We start from the raw sequence: 19,147 nt of genomic DNA on the forward strand, positions 1-19,147 counted from the left end.
CTGGTTGGGGACCACTGTCCTAGAGGGGAGATTTTCCTTCACTCCCTGTCCTGGAGATGCAACAGGAAATCTTATTTTTCTTCTAAAAACAAAATGATTCCCATTTTAGATATTTGGATAGTTGTCCCATTAGGTCAGTTCAGTTACAACTTGGGTGTTTAGGAAGAGTTTCTACAGTTTAACAGTATCCATGATTTAGCTTTGCCCATCAAGCTGGTTTCAACGTTATGGGATAGAACTTTTCTTAATACAGTGTCTCCAAAAATACATTTCAAAACCAGGAAAATAGCATCCATTCCATCCAGGTGTGTAAGGATCCAGAGAAGTGTGCACTTGGTAGACACATGTGAATTGTGATAGCTGTTCAGATTACAGATTTATTTCTGAATTGTGTTTTATTTTTAGGTAGATTTAAAGTTTTCATGATGTAAGGTGTCATTTTACTTTGTTCAGCATGGTTTACAGTTGTCAGTTGATGTGTTAGACCCTTAATACCCATGTGAACTTTAGTGTACCGAACTGAGCATTATGATAATATAAATAATACTGTCATGCAATTGAATAATCCGGCCTATGTCTTTCACTAGAGGTTTGTAGTTTGCTTTTATTTACATTGCTTATTTCTAGCACAAGCAGCCTTTAGCCTGGGCAACCTGTGTGATCACACACATATCAAAAAAGGTGTTCATTTGTTCCTTCTGTTAATAAAGCTAGGGTGGGTGGCAACAGAATTTAATTTCCCACAACTATTGAGAACCTTAGTTTCTGCCTGTTTTGGACCATTTTACCATTGGGCAACCATTGAAAAAACTTTCAGATCTTGGGAAACCCCTGCTATAATTACTCTATTCACAGCTCACACTGTGGTGGCCAGTGAGAATAAGGTCATCCTTAAAGGTAACCAAAAAGATCATTGGTGTCAGTTAAACTGAACTGAGAGGCACAAATTTCTCATCTCTCAAAGAACCCCTAGCAACCTCAGGAGGGTCCCTTGGGTCCACGGACTTTCCACTAGAAAATGATGGTTGATATCAGATTCACCACTTTATAAATCAACCCCTATTGGTTCAATTCAAATTTGTAGCTTGGATTCGGAGTGACAGTGATATAATTGATGAACTACCAGCTTTTTATACCATTTAAAACACAACTGGGGAGTTTTACCCCTTGTACCTGTGGGTACATAAATTAATTGTTTTAATCAAAGTTGCAGAAAGAAGTTGCCAGAGCTGGTATTACTTTGTATGCTCCAGTGATTTTGGCACTAGAGCATACAAAGTTCACAAAAAGCAGTGGTTTGACCCAATATTTGCACCCCAAACTTCTATATATAGCATGGTTAAAGCCTCAGTGTCTCTGGAAAAGCTGAATAATTTTCTCCATTTTCTTTTTTCCCATGTAGCCATAGCTCAATTACTGACAATTAACTTGATCTGATAAATCCATCAAATTTACTAAAATAATTCAAGAGTTAAACTACAGACAACTGGCTGCCACCTTTTAGTCCAGCAAAATTCATAGGGTGTCAGTCTACAGAAAGTACGCAGAAGTCCATCTCTGGCAGATCAACAAATCTAAATAACCTAGGGGAATATATGCTGCAGATTTGTATCGCTTTAAGTAGGGAAGATTTTGTGCTTATCAGTTTCTAAATTATTTTGCAAAACATAGTTGAGTGGAAAAATCCACTGAGACAGTTATAAGCCCTGACAAACAGAGTTACTAATCAGTTATGTGAAACAGCAGCTAAGAGACCGTAGAAAATATTCTGAATGACGTGGAATAGTACCAGGAAATCTAGAGAATATTGCTTTTGTGCACATAGTTTTATGGGAATATTTGTATGCGTCATTGCTCAACAAACATATTGACTGCATTTTCAGACACATCGTGTACGAATAAACAGATCTATCAGTTTATCAGAGTTATCATCATTCAATACAGGTTCAAACTTGACGTTTGTACACTGCAATATGACAGGTTTTAGTGCTATTTTTTTTTAAATTACAAATTTTAAATTGTGTGCTTCAACAAGAGAACAGTAAACGGGTTGGAAGAATGTTTCTAAAGTGATATCTTAGAACATTGGTGGTCAACTTTATAACTTTATATATAAGGGCCTTTATTGTGGTCCCTGACATGTCCAAAAGGTGCAAAATGGCATCTGTATATATATACAGCATCTAATTTTAGACCTGCATTATTTTCTCAGGACCACAGGCACTTTGGTGCACAAAAAGACACAAATGCACTTAGTTTAATGAGTAGAAATTTCACCTTTTACAATTCTCTACTACTGTTCACTAGTCTAAAAAAGGCTCTAATACAGCAAATAGTTTGAGGCCAGCTTCAGTAATATGTGGTGTGGTAATGTGTTACTGTAACACACGTTGAATGTAATGAATGATTGGTGGTGCAGTCCACTTTATTTTAAACGGTACACTAATGCACCTGTGTTGCATCATAACACATAGATGGGAAAAAAATAATGCACTTGAAGAGGTGTAGTTAATACCCCAAAAATCTTGGTACTATTCAAACTTATGCAGTACCACAATGCAAATTAATCTATGTTTTTCTTTACAATGCGATACATTAAAATAAAAAAAAAGCCATTAAATAAACAAAGAACATTTTGAAGTCCACTGGCAGTGCATTTATAATGAATGAGCTGCCCTAATGCAATACCTTAAAGTACAAAATGCAGCAATAATATGTGGAAACAATTGCAGAGTGTGCAAAGTGTTAAGAGGGCCTTTACAGAGTAGTTTTCTACAAATATTTATTTAACATAATTAAAGGAAATTACTATTTATTTTGGTTAGCTCTTTTACTTTTTAACAGGGAGGGACTACTACCCTGTGCTTTGTTACATGCATACACATTCTACACAAACAACAAGCACATCCGAAATAGGACATCTAAATGGATATCCAAATCTTAAGCAAATACTTACCTGAAGCCACAGGAGGGCCCTAGACTATCAGCTTTGCTTCTAGTGGGATATGTACTTGCTTTGGAGTTCAAGAGCAGATGAAATATATCTCTGTACCTGACAGATAATCAGTAGCTTTCACCTTGCTCTTCCTGAAATTGTTGTTAGTTTTTTGTAATGACACATTGAAGCAGACAGTTTGGTAAATAATAAATAGCGTTTATATTAGGTGATAGTTTGTATTTGATTGCTTGTCCTTAAATTTGCCTATATGTGGTGGGTAATCTTGTGATTATATAACACTGACTTATCAGCTGCTGCCTTCTCCCATCTTCTCCCCTCAAAAATTACTTGGCAAGTTAGCTTTCCATTTAGGATTTTGAAGGTCTGACAAGCTAGACGTGCATACCTGTAGCTGCACCTTGTTAAAACTAAAATAAATTGAGTGATTGTTACCCCTGGTATTACTGCTGCTAATAAATTATATACCTGGAGAGTTTGTTGCCTTAGTCAGGCAATTTTTCAATTCTTTATCTACAGCATTAGCCCAGAGTACCAACTTCAAACATAAAGCTACTTTTTCTTTTCATAGTACAGTCAACCCGTGTTTAATCTCCCTCTAATAAGCCATCATTTTACAATCCTTTTACAACATATTTTTCAAAAAATCAGACCTAAAAAGTTGCTCATTTAGACATTTTTTGGTTGGCCATGTACACTATTTTTCCTAAAGTATCTGGAAACCCTTCCAAATTATTGACTTTTGTGTTTGCTGAAGACTTCAGGCCTGCCTAACATTGTAATGTCAGAGGTCAAGTTGGTGGTGGTGGGCAATCCTTCTTCCTAAAATGTTTGGTGCTTCTATAATGAAACTTAAACACTGCTCATTTCATTCAGTTGTATTACATACTGTTGGCTGAAGACTGAAAGTATTTGTTGATAAAGAAGAAGTATTGCAGGAAACAAAACAATAGACAATTGTGCTTTTCCAACCATGTTGTAACAGTTTGGGTAAGGCACATTTCTGTTCCAGCATGACTGAACCCCTGTGCACAAATTTAAATCTATTAAGTCAAAGTTAGATGAGTTTGTTTTAAAGTAACTTAAGTGACATGCACAGAGCCTTGGTTTAACCCAACTGAGCATCAGTAGACTAGTTGGCCTGAGACAACTTTCCACAGTTTGGAAGATTTCAACTGAATACAAGTTTCGAAGATGTGTGTTCAGTATATGGCCAGGTCAGTGGACCTTTTGATGTAAATTATGTCAAGAAAGAACTGTTGTACAATGTTCTTCCTCATCTATCTCCCTCTTTTTATAGTACTCCCCTTCTTTTCAATTGTTTACAATAAAAAATTACAATTTCAAAAAATATATAAATAGAAAGAACTATTGAAAATGTCTTTGTTATAATATACTGTATTGTTAAGGCTGTGCAATTTCCAAGTATAAGTGACCTGAACAAGCTAATGGTATTTACCTGCCTACATGCAGTCAGATCACTGCATGGTGAAGAACTAGAACAGGTGAGTGATCTCTGCTACTGGATAGACCATACTGTGCAAGGGCAACACAGGAGCACCAACTGTACTACTAAAATGTAAGCAGAGCTTACTCAACATCACAAAATGTCAGTCATTGACATTTATTTTAGTAATCATGCCAGTGGCCAGACATATAACGTTTAAAATTAAAATGCATTTGGCAATGATGTGTTTATGTACTAATCAGGCAGCCTGTCTGGGGGGGGGGGGGATTTAATGAGAACCTAAGCTAGCTTTAGATATTGGTGGTGTAGATCTGCTCAGTATGTACATTTTCCATTTTCTAATGCAATAGTGGCAATGACATGAGTTTTGCCTCGGTGTTAAGTAGAATTATTTACATACGGGCAGCACGGTGGCTCAGGGGTTAGCACTCCGGCCTTTGCAGCGCTAGGTCCCAGGTTCGATCCCCAGCCAGGACATTATCTGCATGGAGTTTGCAGGTTCTCCCCGTGTCTGTGTGGGTTTCCTCCGGGTACTCCGGTTTCCTCCCACATCCCAAAAACATGCAGTTAGGTTAACTGGCTTCTCCCTAACAATTGACCTTAGACTATAATAATCACATATGACTATGGTAGGGACATTAGATTGTGAGCTCCTTTGAGGGACAGTTAGTGACACGACTATGGACTATGTACAGCGCTGCGTAATATGATGGCGCTATATAAATACTGTATAATAATAATAATAATGAAAGGTTTACATATTCAGACCTTTCATGTCTCATTGTTATAACTGAAGTAGAAAGTATAGGTTATACCTACTGATCAAACACAAAGGTTCACATCCAGGTATTCCAGTTCTCACAAGACAGGTGGCCATCCTTTCTGTTTAGTAAACCTCAGATTGTGTCACGGTTAACCTTTTATATAAGACATTTCTGTTTATTATATTAATTTATTTGTGTTTTACTTCTTCAGTTTTTGTTTGTATTTTTTGAGAACATGTTACTACCTTTTAAGTACAGCTCCATTACACTTTTTCTATTACCCTTCATAGAATTCTGATTGGTGCTAGATATTTATGATGATCAGTGGTTTTAGGACTGACAGAGTCTGGTATCCTAGCTCACTCTCTTCATTCCATGTGCCCACAACAGTGGCTTGTATGAATTATTGTTCTCTATTTTGTTAAGTCTGATAAATTATCTTTATGTTTTAGTAGCATATGGAGTTATGTGGCCTCTTGCAGTGATGTCTGGCTTGGATGGTATCAGGAATAAAAGGGGAGTGTCTCTGGCGGTCTTGTGTGGGGCTACAAAATGGCCAGGTCTAGCCTTACGTTAGAGAATTTAATACAGAACTAAAGTACCACTTTTAAGAATACATGATGAAAAAGGGACAGGCAACGCCTTTTCTGAAATTATCGGTCTTACCTGTCTGGTCGCTCCAGGTTTCTGGCAAAAATCTAAGCTGTGCATGGTAGCAATGACTTAGGTTTCAAGGATATCTGGCATTCCTGGTTTCCTCTGTGTGTGTTGGAAATGAATGAACTCCCACGTACCTGCGTAGGAGTTACGTCACCCTGGCCCAGCAAATCAAGCTGGACGAAGATTTTCCACTGGAAGAGATGAAAAAAGAAGATGAGAGGGCTCTGCAAGGGAACAGGGACAGGTGAGTAAGGCAGATCTAGTTCTTCTTTAGGAAAGTAATTTGTTGATCAGAGCAGTAAAAACACTTTTACTCACCGACTGAATGATATATAAGTAGTGTTAGGAAAATGCATTTTTTCAGACTTTTTTTTTTACTCAATATTTGTAAGTTTACAAATGACTTTTCTAAATTGAACCTGCTTGGCACAAGTCTTTTTCTGTAGAGAAAATGTTAATATTTTTTCTGCACACTGAGCAACCAAAGGGTGCATTCACCGTACCCATTTTCAAGAGCGATTTTGCTTGGTTAGGCAAAAGGGTAAGGACAGCAGCTCACTAGCTGTGTCAGTCAGATGCACAAATCGCAGCATAGCAAAGGTTAATAATGGGGAAGAGCTTGCAGGCACGTTGCCCGAGCATTATGCTCATGGGGTTTCATTGAGCTGAATTGACGTCAGGTCCTGTACAGTCACAGATGAGCTTCTGATACATGGAGATGGTAATTGAATTAGAGAGCAGCCACCTAATTACACCGTGCAGACACTTCATTGTCAGGAAGCATTTCATTACAGATAAGGCGAGAGCTAGGATTTCTGCATATCATGGTACAGACTTTTCAGCTCCCGGCTATGACATGCTCATCCCTTACTCACTGCGTAATTAGTCTCCTGAGATACAGCTCTACAACCGGTGATATATCCATTCTTATTCACAATGAAAGCGTAACTATAGTAGTCACGTTGTGGATCCTTCTTTAGCAAGAACTATTAGAAGTGAATTTAGAAGCATCTTTCAATTGTTAATAGAAACACAATTGTGTTTGTAAATTTATTGGTGTGTCTTCACATGTTTGTTGTTATTGATAGCCCCACACATAAATGATGATGTGATATTTGGAAATGATCCATCTAATCACCTTTATTCCCCATGATGCCCATGATACCAGTAATGGCAGTTTGGGCCCTGTAAAGCTGATCTCCAGACAAACAGCTGAGTTCAGTGGCTTAAGAGGTCACCTCCATGTTCACTCTGCTCTTTCACCCATCACCATGTTCCATATCAGCACATTTGCCAATAAAAATAAAACCTTTTACAGCTATCAGTGGAATTGTTTTTTCTAATGAAGATTTTTTTCTCTGCACCTGATAGGGGATTACCTTTAGGCTTTTCTTCAGTAAAGTCAAAATAAATTAATTCTTCTGATATTGGTACATCTTTATCAAGGAATAGGATTTCTAAGTTGTCTCAAAGTTCATTAAAATTTTACTAAATTTTTTTTTACGTAGTTGTATATAACTGAAGAGTGTATATGGAAATGTTAAATGTAATACATCAATATTGATACAAATCAATAAACCACTGACATATTTCTAGGGTGGCTGGTGAACACTTGCACACATTTGCTTAGCTCTTCAGTTATTGTTAGAAGTGTTGAATGTAGGTAATATAAAGTGAGCCAACAGAGGTGTACAAGTGCTTTTATACCAAGTCTGCCCATCAAATCCTTAAATATATAGCTTGCCTTTTCGGAGCATTGGGAGAATGTAAGTTGCATAAACCCCTAGTAAAATGGATTTTAACCTAAGAACAGGATTATAACACACTGGAGCTTATATGGTGGCTTCATCAGATTTTATTTTCATTTGGTGAACCTGCTAGTAATACACATCCTATGGGGTAATAATGCTCAATCACTGTACTGTATGTATATAGCAGCAACGTTGTCACCATAGGCTGTGCATGCCTGATTTAGACAACAGAACCCTTCCCACCTCTCCCCATGCAGATGCTCTGTAGTTTAGAGGTACCCTAGGCAGGGCTTAAAAGACTCCTTGGTATTTCATTGCAACTAAAGCATTCTTTTTTCATCTCACAAAAGGGAATAAGCAGGTATCTTTGGACTTATTTGACAGATATAACACAACACTTTTATTGGTCATAAGGAAGCAAACCAAAAAAAAATAATTCTGCAAGTTATATTAATTTTTTTAGACTTTCATTTAGTGATTGGTGTTGCCAGTCTTCAAATAATATATCCAAATATCATTTATTGTTTAGAGGAAAGTATGATTCTTGTGTTTCTGCTCTTCAATGCTATTTGTGAATGGATTGTTCTAGTTAAAAGTATATAAGGTTGAAACATTTTTGGCTTTAAAATTTATTACATTACTTTCTTGTATTTTTTAGGTCTTCAAAACTGTTGCGTGCGTTTTATGTCCCATTTGTCTCCAGCTGGCACACAACGTATGCTAATTACACTATTCTGAAAGCCCGGCGGCCTAAGCAGGTAAAGAAGAAGAACATAGGATAAAGGGAGATTAAAGTGACACCATCATTCAGAGATGTTTTCTGTTCTCCTGCTAACACTGCCAAAGGAGCTTTTGAAGAACTAGAAGTCTTGCTGCTTTCTCATTGTACCCAACAGTCTACTTATATGTGATTGATCTTTCTGTACAATGGGCAGTATCCTGCAAATTACCACTTTACAACGTGAACTTGGGATCTTTACCAGGTGATAGCGTGTATGAAGGCAGAGTTTGTAGATATGAGGGTGTATGTCAGTATATACTTATAATAATGTAAACCCTGATCTGGGGAGTGCAGAAATCTAATTTATGTTACTGAAAGATTGGTTAATAATTCAATATGGATTTAGATTATTATGTGTTCATTTTCTTTGATTATCATGAAATTCCATTTTAATCATTCAAACAATTTCAGGATTGCAAGATGCAACGGAAGAATATCCACCCCTACTTGGCAATGAGTATTTAGTATGTATGTTGCTTTCTGTGCAAATTACATGAGGTGGAGACTCTGTACAGACTAAATATGGAACTTCATACAGGCACATCTCATTTGTCCTACATTACTGTAGTAGCTGAGAATGTTCTGAAAAAAAACACCAATTTAATTGTTTCCTCAAGTTAAAACATGTTTAATAGGGGGTTCATTCATACGCCTGTGGTGCTGTAATGAACCCATTACCACAATCATGAAGCAATGCACAAGCCTTGCGGTGCCATTAGTTATGTATTTTACTTTAATGCACATTACCTGCATAAATAATCCAATAACTTGCACTGCTCAGTGGGATGTCATAATGCACCACATGGCCACAGCATGTGAAAATGTAAAAGTGCACCTGCAGAACAAAAGTGAAAACTGTCCTTCATTGTATGTTTTTTTGTTTCAACCATTCCAGTGTTGTGTTCTGTAGTGTTTGCCTACATTCTGCTTACTGGCACATGCACAATGTATGCTACATACAAGGTCATACCTCTGGTAATAACTCTAAGAGTTGCCAGCATGCTCATGTCCACCTTCAACTGAACTTTAAAGCTTTCAAACAATGGCATCATTGCAAGAGTAGATCTAAAAAATCTAAGGTCACGCTAGATGCAATAGGATGAAAGTGTTTAATTCTGCCTTCTGTACACAGTTTAACAAATTTAATTCTGTCTTTCCAAAATTACAGTAATGATACTAACCCATCTCATTGGTAGTGGTTGTCGTAACTAGCTGCTGAAATTCTGCTTTTCCCCACCCCTACCCTGAGAGGAACTGCTCTTTCATCGGTCGGTTTCCCTGTGTAAGACTGATATATACTATGTGACATAAGTGCAGACATTCGGCTTAGGCTGCTGCATAAACAGATTTTTGCAAGAATTTAAAATTTGATAGAAAGTGAATTCTTTATTTAAGTACATAATGGATTTGAAAGAGAAAACCTTATACTGTAAAAAAAAACGATAAAAAGATATTGCCATTACTGGCCTCACCTTAGCTGTCATGCTAAGCCCCTGGCTTTATAACTGGAAGTTATGGACCTAGAACAATCATGGAGATATTTAAACTCTCTTAAAACTCTTCTGACTTTTGTCAGAACTTTTCTTAGTCATTGACTCAAAATACTGATGGCAATGAGTCAACCAAATCAAACTAGTATTTTTAGAAGGAAGTCACACATTTCCTTTAGATACATATTTAGAAGAAATGGGCCCTTGAGCACGAGAGAAACCTTAAAACCCATCTGTATAATAGATATTGATAGGGATTGCAATAGGCACATCAAAGCTGATGGCTTGCATTGTTTTCACTGGCATAGCCCCACTAGACACCAACTGTCACAAGTGCATTCTTTCATCCAAGCAGATTCACACCTCCTACCAACTGCTCTGAAGGTTGTAGAATGAAGGTTGTAGCTGGATATCCACTAGCCCCAGGCTCCTTCTTAGGTTACTTTGTGAATACTGCTTCTCTGGTCCCTGGGGGTCTTTCATAACTGCTTTGGGCTAGGTTTGGATCCATGGTGGGAACAAGCATGGCATATTGCCATGAGCTTGAAAAGCTTTGCCAGTTGTTTCTTTAACTGTGGTTAATTACCTTCTTTGATGGTGCCAGCCTAGTTCCTGGGTCAGTGCCATCTAGCAAAGCCAGAATCAAAATACTATTGATTGATTTAGCTGTCTGTAAGAGTGACATTTTGATTAGTGTTTTAACGGGGGCAATCGTCCTAATGACCATCATTGTGAGGGGAATTCTCTACGGATGAATTTGTTTTATTAGGGATTTCCCAAGACTTAAAATTAATTTCAAAGTTTCTTTGGGGGAAAAGGTTGAGAAAAACTATTGTAATTTATAGTTTCGTGTTTAAGGTTATAGAGCCCCTTTAATAGTTTTGTTTATCATTGAAGTTTGGTAGGCTAGAATGCGTAGTTCTGTCACTGTAAGGACAATGCTTCCTGATGTGGGTGTTTCCTGGTGTGGAAAATGTTGTTGCTTTAAGCATTCTGCCTGGATTTGCTTTATAGTTTATTTGGTTTGTATAGTTTGTAGTTCATTTCTAAGGTAACCTATGTTGGTAGTCTAACGTCATTGCTGGTAGATACCAGAGACTGATTAACTTTTTGTTGTGGGAATTAAATAAGGCAAGATAAGGTTCCCCTATTTCTACCTTCTTACCCCTTAAGGTAATATAACTATGTCTTTAAATTGACTTTAAAATATAAAGGATGGTGCTAACCTTAAACAAAAATGCATCTCTTGGAGCAAGCAACATAGTTACATGTAATCATGAATACCTGTGCACTTGTAGATTTCCATTTGAGTTAGATACTATCATGTAGAAGGATTGCTTTGTAAATATAGTGGCTATAATGTCAAATTAAATCTGTGGAAATCATTTAAATTAGGCATAACCATAGGACAAATGCACATGTAGAGCTTACACTGTATGCATGGGAATGTTCTAAAGTGTTTTATGTTATATTCTTGTAGAGAGCAGAGTCAGAACTACAAGTCCTTTCTTACTCAAGTTTTCATGAGTAGAACTTCCTTCCACTGGGAATACATTCATTCCCCTACCAGAGCCCCTAGAAATCCTCAGTACTTCTTGGTTCTCCAATTTCCTCCCAGAATACGGGACATGGTTCCTGAGCAACCCTTTCCCGGACATGAGCTTTACCACGTGAATGTAGATGAAAAGTCATGTCTCAGTTCTGACACAGAAAGACACAAAGCTTCAGTGGATGAACATTGAGGTGTCAGTGGGGGTAGGGACCATCAAGAGAACCTGTGATTTTGCTGTGAACGAACAAAATAACATCATCACTTTAAAGCCATGTAAGGGCAAACTGTGACATTGGTAAAGATTTTTATTTATATTCAATGTTTTTTGTAAAAGGGGATTGTTTATTTTGTTTAGCTTCCTTCTAACAGATGAACCTAAAATGTTTGGAAAATCCATTGTTGATTTCCCACTTTAAAATATTAGAATTGCAAAGGTCTCTCCATCTAATCCATGTAGCTAGGATCAGCTGTATAAACAAAGGCAAAATCTTTATGTAAAATCTGGACCATTGTTATGTTGCCATATATTTCACTCGAAGCCAATCCGATTGTTCTGTACACTCTTCTTCTGCAAAAATTAAAAAAGAACTCTAGATATCTACTTAAAGCTAACCTCCAGCCTTAGCTTGAGTCCTGCACAGATGTCCCGGTTCCTCTCCTGTACTCTGATTTCATTACATTTATTAGGAGATATCAATATTGTCATGTATTTATATAGTTCAGACACATAATACAGAGTCTATAAGTATGTCATTAACTGTCTCTCAGAGGAGCTCACAATTCATTTCCCCTACCATAGTCATAGTCTAATGCCCATAACATAGAATAAGGCAAAGGCAAGATGTTATTATTATTTTTTCACAGTATTTATATAGTACCACCATATTATGCAGCACTGTACAAAGTCAATGGTCATGTCACTAGCTGTCCCTCAAAGGGGCTCACACTCTAAGGTCCCTACCATAGTCCTATGTCATAACACAGTCTAAGGTCATTTTTTGGGGGGAAGCCAAATACCCTAACAGCATATTTTTATTTGAATGTGAGGGGAAACCAGAGTACCCGGAGGAAACCCACTCAAACACAGGGAGAACATGCAAACTCCATGCATCCTGGCAAAGATTCAAACTTCCAAGTGATCCAGCTTCAAAGTTCCAGAGTGCAGATTATTTTCAGTTTTAGGTGGAAATCTGTAATGAAACAGACATGTGGGCTGCCATTTTCCATCTACTTCTGGCCTTTCAAGTTGTCTGGCTCTATCAATCTTTAATACTTCTGAGTAACAGATTCAGAATAAGCATGCTGTGAATAAAATTCAGAATTCCTTCTATACTTGTTATAAATTACTGACTCATAATGTATTTCATCCAAAGAATGACAGCCAAGTAACCCGCATTTCCAAAACAGTAGGTAAGCAATGAATGCTCCCTTTTGAAAGGGAAACTATAGGTAAATTCTTCTTTCACACAAGTCAGTAAATATTGTTGACGGACATTTTTAGGTTAAAACATTAAATGTCCTCAGAAATTTTGTGTTTATAGAACATGAACATTCCCAAGCTTGTGTTTTAACTGAAAGGGGTCAGTATTGTATGTTGTATGTAGATCATAATGCTGTACAGGACAGAGGACCAGATTTACATATAATGTGTTCATTGTTATTTATAATCATGGCATCAAACTTTATCTGTAAATTATTTTTAATAAAGGTTTTATGCTAAATAAATTTGACTGTTTTCGACCGATTCTTCTGCTAATTTTCTGTATCAGTTTTAATTTCCAATTGAAGGTGCTGACAGTTATGCCAAAGCAATCTGGTAAAAGATAAAAGTAAAAAAGCCAACCATTAGGATCCTTTTTTGCCCATCATAAATACGTTAGAAATAATAAATATAAAATAGTTCAAACAGTACCCCAATACACTTTACCTGCTAGTCAGCATTCCCTGCTGTAACACTGCAGCTAACACATTGCATTAAAAACAGGATTTTGTTGCATACATTTGTAATTTGTACTTAAATGTATATTTAGGTCACAGTGCTGTTCAGAAACACCTTTGCAAGGTTCCAATGAAAGGTCACCGAAAGAGTTATATTTTGGGATATATAATATATAAAATGAAAGTGGTTATGCCTTAGACTACATACACATGTCAGAGGATTCTCGTCAGATAATCTCCTCAGGTGAGAATTTGGAATGTGCACAGCACTCGTTCATGGATTCCTCCTGGCGGATCTATGAGAGTAGAGCGGGGTGCCGGTCCGCCCTTCTCCCCCCTCTACATAGAGCAGAATGGCGCTGTATGTAGCACATGTTCATGCATTGTTCAGTCTTTTTTCACTGGAAATGATTGTGAAAGATCCTTTCCAATGACAATTATTGAACATGTGTACTTAGCCTTAGAGGTAGCCCAGTCTCAATTAAAGCTAAACTGAGTTATAAAGAGATGGGCCTATTCACCTCTTTCTGTTATGAGAGATTTCCACATTTTATGCAGTGCAATGATATGTATTGATCATAGACATGTCCATTTTGCCACCCATTGCTGTCTGTTCTAGGCTTTCTGGGGAGTAATGCCAAAGCATGCTAAAGCATCAGGAGTCAAAAACATGCCATAGAAACCACGCTGCAATGCAAGTGGCATGCTTTTGAATGTAGTAAAGAAAATCAGTACATGGAGTCACTACTTCAAGACAAGCATAGGACAAATTTGTTCAGCAGAAACCTTTAACTAGCTTTTTTAAGATTGGCAGTACAACATTCTTTGAATAGAGAATGCAGTAAATTGAGTAAAGCAATATGTAAATAAAACATTTTTCCTGTCTCGCTTGGGGAGACAGGACCACCAGGGACCGTTATGGCTTGCACAAAGGAGTATGTTGCGCTGCTGGTTACTTGGGCACACCAGGGTGGGCAGGAATATACACGGCACCAAATCACTAATCAGAAAAATTGTCCAGGAAGGCTGGGGTCAGAGCAGGCGGCAAGCAAGATTAATATTCAAATACCAGGGATGCAATTTTTTCCACATCTTGTGCAATATTAAAATTATTTGCGAGAAGGCCACCCTCCAACTCATGATGCCAACCGTGCCCTTAGTGTTATTCCCAAACCGGGAAAAAACTCCACAGATATCACTAATTACATGCCCATCTCTCTAATCAATTGTTATCTGAACCTTATGACCAAGATATTGTCAGTTCGTATGAAATCATTTTAGGGATTCTATATCCATCTGGATCAGGTAGGCTTCATGCAAATAGGCAGGCTCCTGACCATACGAGAAATTCCATTGATTTATTATCCCTGTTTTACTCTAACTGGGACAATGGTCCTAAGAGAGAGGCAATGCTGCTGGCAATTGACCTGCAAAAGGCCTTTGATAGCGTGTCCTGGTAGTACCTCTTTTCAGTTTTCTCACTTATGGGCTTTGGGCAATATTTTATCAATATCTTGTGAGCCTTATACAACAAACCTATAGCAAATATCTCGTTAGGTGGCATCCTCTCCCCCAATATTTCCAACAGAAGAGGTACAAGACAAAGCTGTCCATTATCTCCACTTTTACTTGCTATAGCTATTGAACCTCTTGCTAGTGCTACCCTAATCTGTTCCATTTATTGGAGACTTTTGCAAGCCTATCAGGTCTCCAGGTCAATCAATCTAAATCCAGGCCCTTAACATTAATATTCCGGGGCCTCAGTTGTCACTTTTGAAAGAAAATTTTGATCTCTGCTGGGAGGAAAATTCACCTCAAGACTTGAGGATTCATTTAACCCCCTAGGTACCAGTCCTTGTTCCAAGCCAATTACACCCCTCTCCTCAACAAGATTTATACTGACCTAAAACGATGGTCTAGCTCCCCCCCAGTCATGGCTGGGTTGTATAGTCTCAATTAGGATGAATGTCTTGCCTAGGATTTTATACCTCTTTGCACACTCCCAATTCATGTCCCATTCTTGATTCTTAATTCCCTTAATTCTAAGGTCTTCAATTTCATCTGGGGCGGTAGACGGAGCAGAACCCAATAAAACACCATGTGGACTCCCAGGTCTCAGGGTTGTTTGGGGGTCCCCCTCCTCAAATATTACTATATAGCAGCTCAAAGCACACAATTATCGCATTCCATATTACAGGGGGTAAGGCCACAATGGGTAGAGTTGGAAGAGTCTGCTTGCATACATGGGGGAATCGCCTCCTGCATGTGGTCCCCTAAAGAAAAAACCAAAGTGGTCCCAGGGTGCTTCTCCCTGTCCCACTCTTTTAATTTGGGGTACTTTCCGACACTGTTCGAGGCTTTGTTCTGCTCATGTACCGCTTACTCTGTTATGGAACAATCTGAGTTTTCCCCTGGCAGAGATCCAGGTAGTTTTAAATGGTGGCTTGATAAGGGCTTCTACTGAATCAAAGATATTAATAATGTGAGTGACATTTTTAGTTTTGATTATTTGGTCAGTAAAAGGGAACTCCCGAGACAGGAATATTTATGCTACAGGCCCCTCGTCCCATGTGTTCTACTCCTATTCTATTGCTGATACCAAAGGTCAAACCTCAATAATTTATGCTGTCCTGGCACCCCCCCCCCCCCCCCCCCCACAAAATGTCATATATGAGGGCTTGGACAAATGATCTTGGGCTCCTCTGGTCCCATGAAGAATGGAATGAATTAGCCTTCTCTCTAAAATTTCTTTCAATTCATCATTAGTAGAGGCTAATTATAAAGTTCTCCCCAGATGGTACTTAGTTCCAAACAAAATTTCCAAATTTCATCCCTCTACCTTCCCAGTGTGTTTCGGAGGTTATGATGCTAGGGGCACCATGGTACATATGTGGTGGTCCTGCCCTATAGCCCCAAACTTTTGGTCAGAAATATTCTGAAAAATTTCCAGAGTCACAAGAGTGACGCGAAGATACAGTTGGTACTGGAACCACTAATATGTGTGTTTCGGAACTGGGATTTACAAGATGGCAAAACAAGGAAAGGAACTAAATATTGGATATCAGTATGTCTATTGGCAACACGTAGAGCTATCATGTTGCAATGGATTCATACTGAACCGCTTAGATTAAAAGTTATCGAAACCTCAATGCAAACGTTATATTACAGGGATTTATTAGAGGTGGAGGATTCAGGAGATATCGCGGTAACCAAGTTTTTTGACAAATACCTAAATGGAATAAACCCTTGACTCAGAAGATCTAGGTCAAGTTCTATACCGTTATCGCCATTGTAAATAGCATATTTTACATTTCCCATAAAGTTTGGGTATTTTTATATGATTATCGCCATTCCTTGGTCTCACTTATTTGACCTAGATGGTAGTTTATTATGTTGTTAACATTCTATCTGTGGTTTTTGGGATGCAATACGTTTTTATTGACTACGCGAGTTATCGGGTATAAGAGGAAAATGTTTAAAATGAAGGAAAAAGACACAAAACGATTTTGTTATTAATATTTTTTTTTTAATATTTTTAATATAGCATTGGTTCAGTAAATTACTATACTGTGAAAAGGAAAACATTTTTGGATGTAAGATGTCTTTATTTTTACTGCCGTTATTTGTCTGACAATGTAACTGAGCCTTTTTTTGTATTGGTATTGGTATTTGCTCTATTTTCCTACCTCTTTTGTAACTGTCTTTCTGTTGTTATTAATAAAGTTTACAAAAAAAATATACCAGGGGTCCAGGAAACAGACACCAGTGATGCAGGAGACGCTGGAAGCAACAGGAGGCACAGGTGACACAGGAATATCCTCAGACAGAGAGGAACACTGGGACAGCACAAGGGAATTGGCTGGAAACAACAGGCTGGGCAACAAGGAGTAACACAGGAGCTGGAAAAAGGAAACACGAAATTAAGCACCAGGTGTAGAGGAAATGCTCAGCAGAGCTAGGGGCTCGGCACTAGAGGAGACACGTTGCACGAACGCTAAGTACTGTGTCCGAGCTAGCTAAATGGCCAGGGATGATTAAGAGGCTATTTTCTGATTGGCCAGCAGGCTGGGTGAAACTGATAAAATGTGGAAGAGCAGGAATGCCCGGGGTCAAAACAGCCTGCATGCGCAGGAGAAGCCTGTGCTTTGGTGAGGAAGAGGTGTGAAATTTCCTGGCTCTGTGGCTTAATATCAGTAGGATAGATCTGCAACAGAGCCTTTGTATTGATATCACATTAGGTTTTCACAGTAAACGTAACAATACGTAGGCATATGTCTATGTCTCTGTTATATACAAAAAATATTAAAAAACCTGTCCAAGACTAAAAATAAAATCTGTTAGTTCTTGGCTCTTAGTTTTCTATGGTATTAACTAGCAATGCACACTACAAACAATTCATTAAATCAGATTTTCCAGCCATCTTCTAACCCTTGTGATGCAGAACATTTTCTGAACAAGACAACAATGTAAACTCTGTGTGTAATTAGATTCACACCTCTGAAATGATCTTGCCCTTGTCATCACCTTTTTATTTATTTATTTAAACAAATGCACCCATTGTTTGCTCCTTCATTCGAAAAATAATGACTGCCATAAGCTCAATAATTAGAACACAATGACAGCTAAACTAAATTATATACTTCCAACAATGGAGATACAGAGGCTTTCACAGAAGAAAAGGTTATACAAGGACTTCCTCATTGACAATCAAGATTTTCGACCACAGAAAATTACAATAACAGTTTTGTGTCTCGTATAATGCAGGATGCGTGTGGACATAGCTGGCTTCAATATTTAAAGTGTCACTCTTTTTTTTTTTGTTCTTTCTTTCTTACAGAAAAGGCAGAAAGACCAACAAAATGTAGGCTCACTAAGGATAGGACCCCTCCCTTACAAACATGCAATTCCTAATAACTATAAAAAAAGGCATTCTTCTGTTTGTGCATAAATATGTATTTATATGTGTGTGTGTGTATATATATATATATATATATATATATATATATGTATATATATATATATATATATATATAATGTATGATATTGACAAATGTATTATTTTATGTTGGTATATACATCCTCCAAAATGTATTGTTCATTCCTGAGGAAGCTGCCTAAGCTCTGAAACGCGTCGAATGATATAAACTTTGAATAGACTTTCCCCTCTAGTGAAATTTTTTTCTATGAGTGTTATTCCTAAAGGAGATAGAATTATGAATGTATATATACTAGGGTCAAAATAACTTTTATATCATGTATGTACACAATCCCTTTTGTTTTTAATTGGATATTTTTGTATGGTTTTCATTCATTGGATTTAATAAAGATTTGTAGATTGTTTTTACTAAAGATTTGTAAATTAGTAAATGCCCTTTGATAGTCCCACTTTTCTGAACACTCTTGTCCATACTTTTCTCTATGCTATTTAGAGACGTGGCTTGGTGTTACTGTTATTTAGGGGATTGCTTTTGATCTTTTTCTTTAATACATATAAATATAATAAAAAAGACATATCTATAATATATAGAAGTTTGTTATCATAAACATGGCTGTTAAAACTACTCATCCCTGAATATCAATTCATATCAATGAAATAAACAACAGCTTGATATAGCTTGGAAAGAGGTTAGAAGCATCTGAAACTGACCTCAAATATAATCTGAACAAAGAAAAGCATGCTGCATTTGCCTATTACACAATTTCTAAATTCCACACTGACAAGCTGATGTCTGGGAGTCCATATTTGTATGAGCCAAAAATCAGATCTGCAGCATTACTTATTGTGCC

General features: G+C 37.5%; 1 protein-coding gene across 2 annotated transcripts in view; it reads left to right on the top strand.

Moving 5' to 3' along the window:
- The window catches only part of ALG9 (ALG9 alpha-1,2-mannosyltransferase), a 77,347-nt gene extending 64,200 nt beyond the window's left edge, over positions 1-13,147 (top strand). For both annotated transcript variants that reach the window (XM_072425493.1, XM_072425494.1), the window contains exon 15: positions 8,258-13,147. In XM_072425493.1, coding sequence (XP_072281594.1) covers positions 8,258-8,381 — 124 coding nt within the window. In that variant the 3' untranslated portion in view covers positions 8,382-13,147. The remainder of the gene's footprint in view (positions 1-8,257) is intronic.
- Positions 13,148-19,147: the final 6,000 nt, after the last annotated feature.

Source organism: Pyxicephalus adspersus, chromosome 11 (assembly GCF_032062135.1).
Source record: "Pyxicephalus adspersus chromosome 11, UCB_Pads_2.0, whole genome shotgun sequence".
NCBI lineage: Eukaryota > Metazoa > Chordata > Amphibia > Anura > Pyxicephalidae > Pyxicephalus > Pyxicephalus adspersus.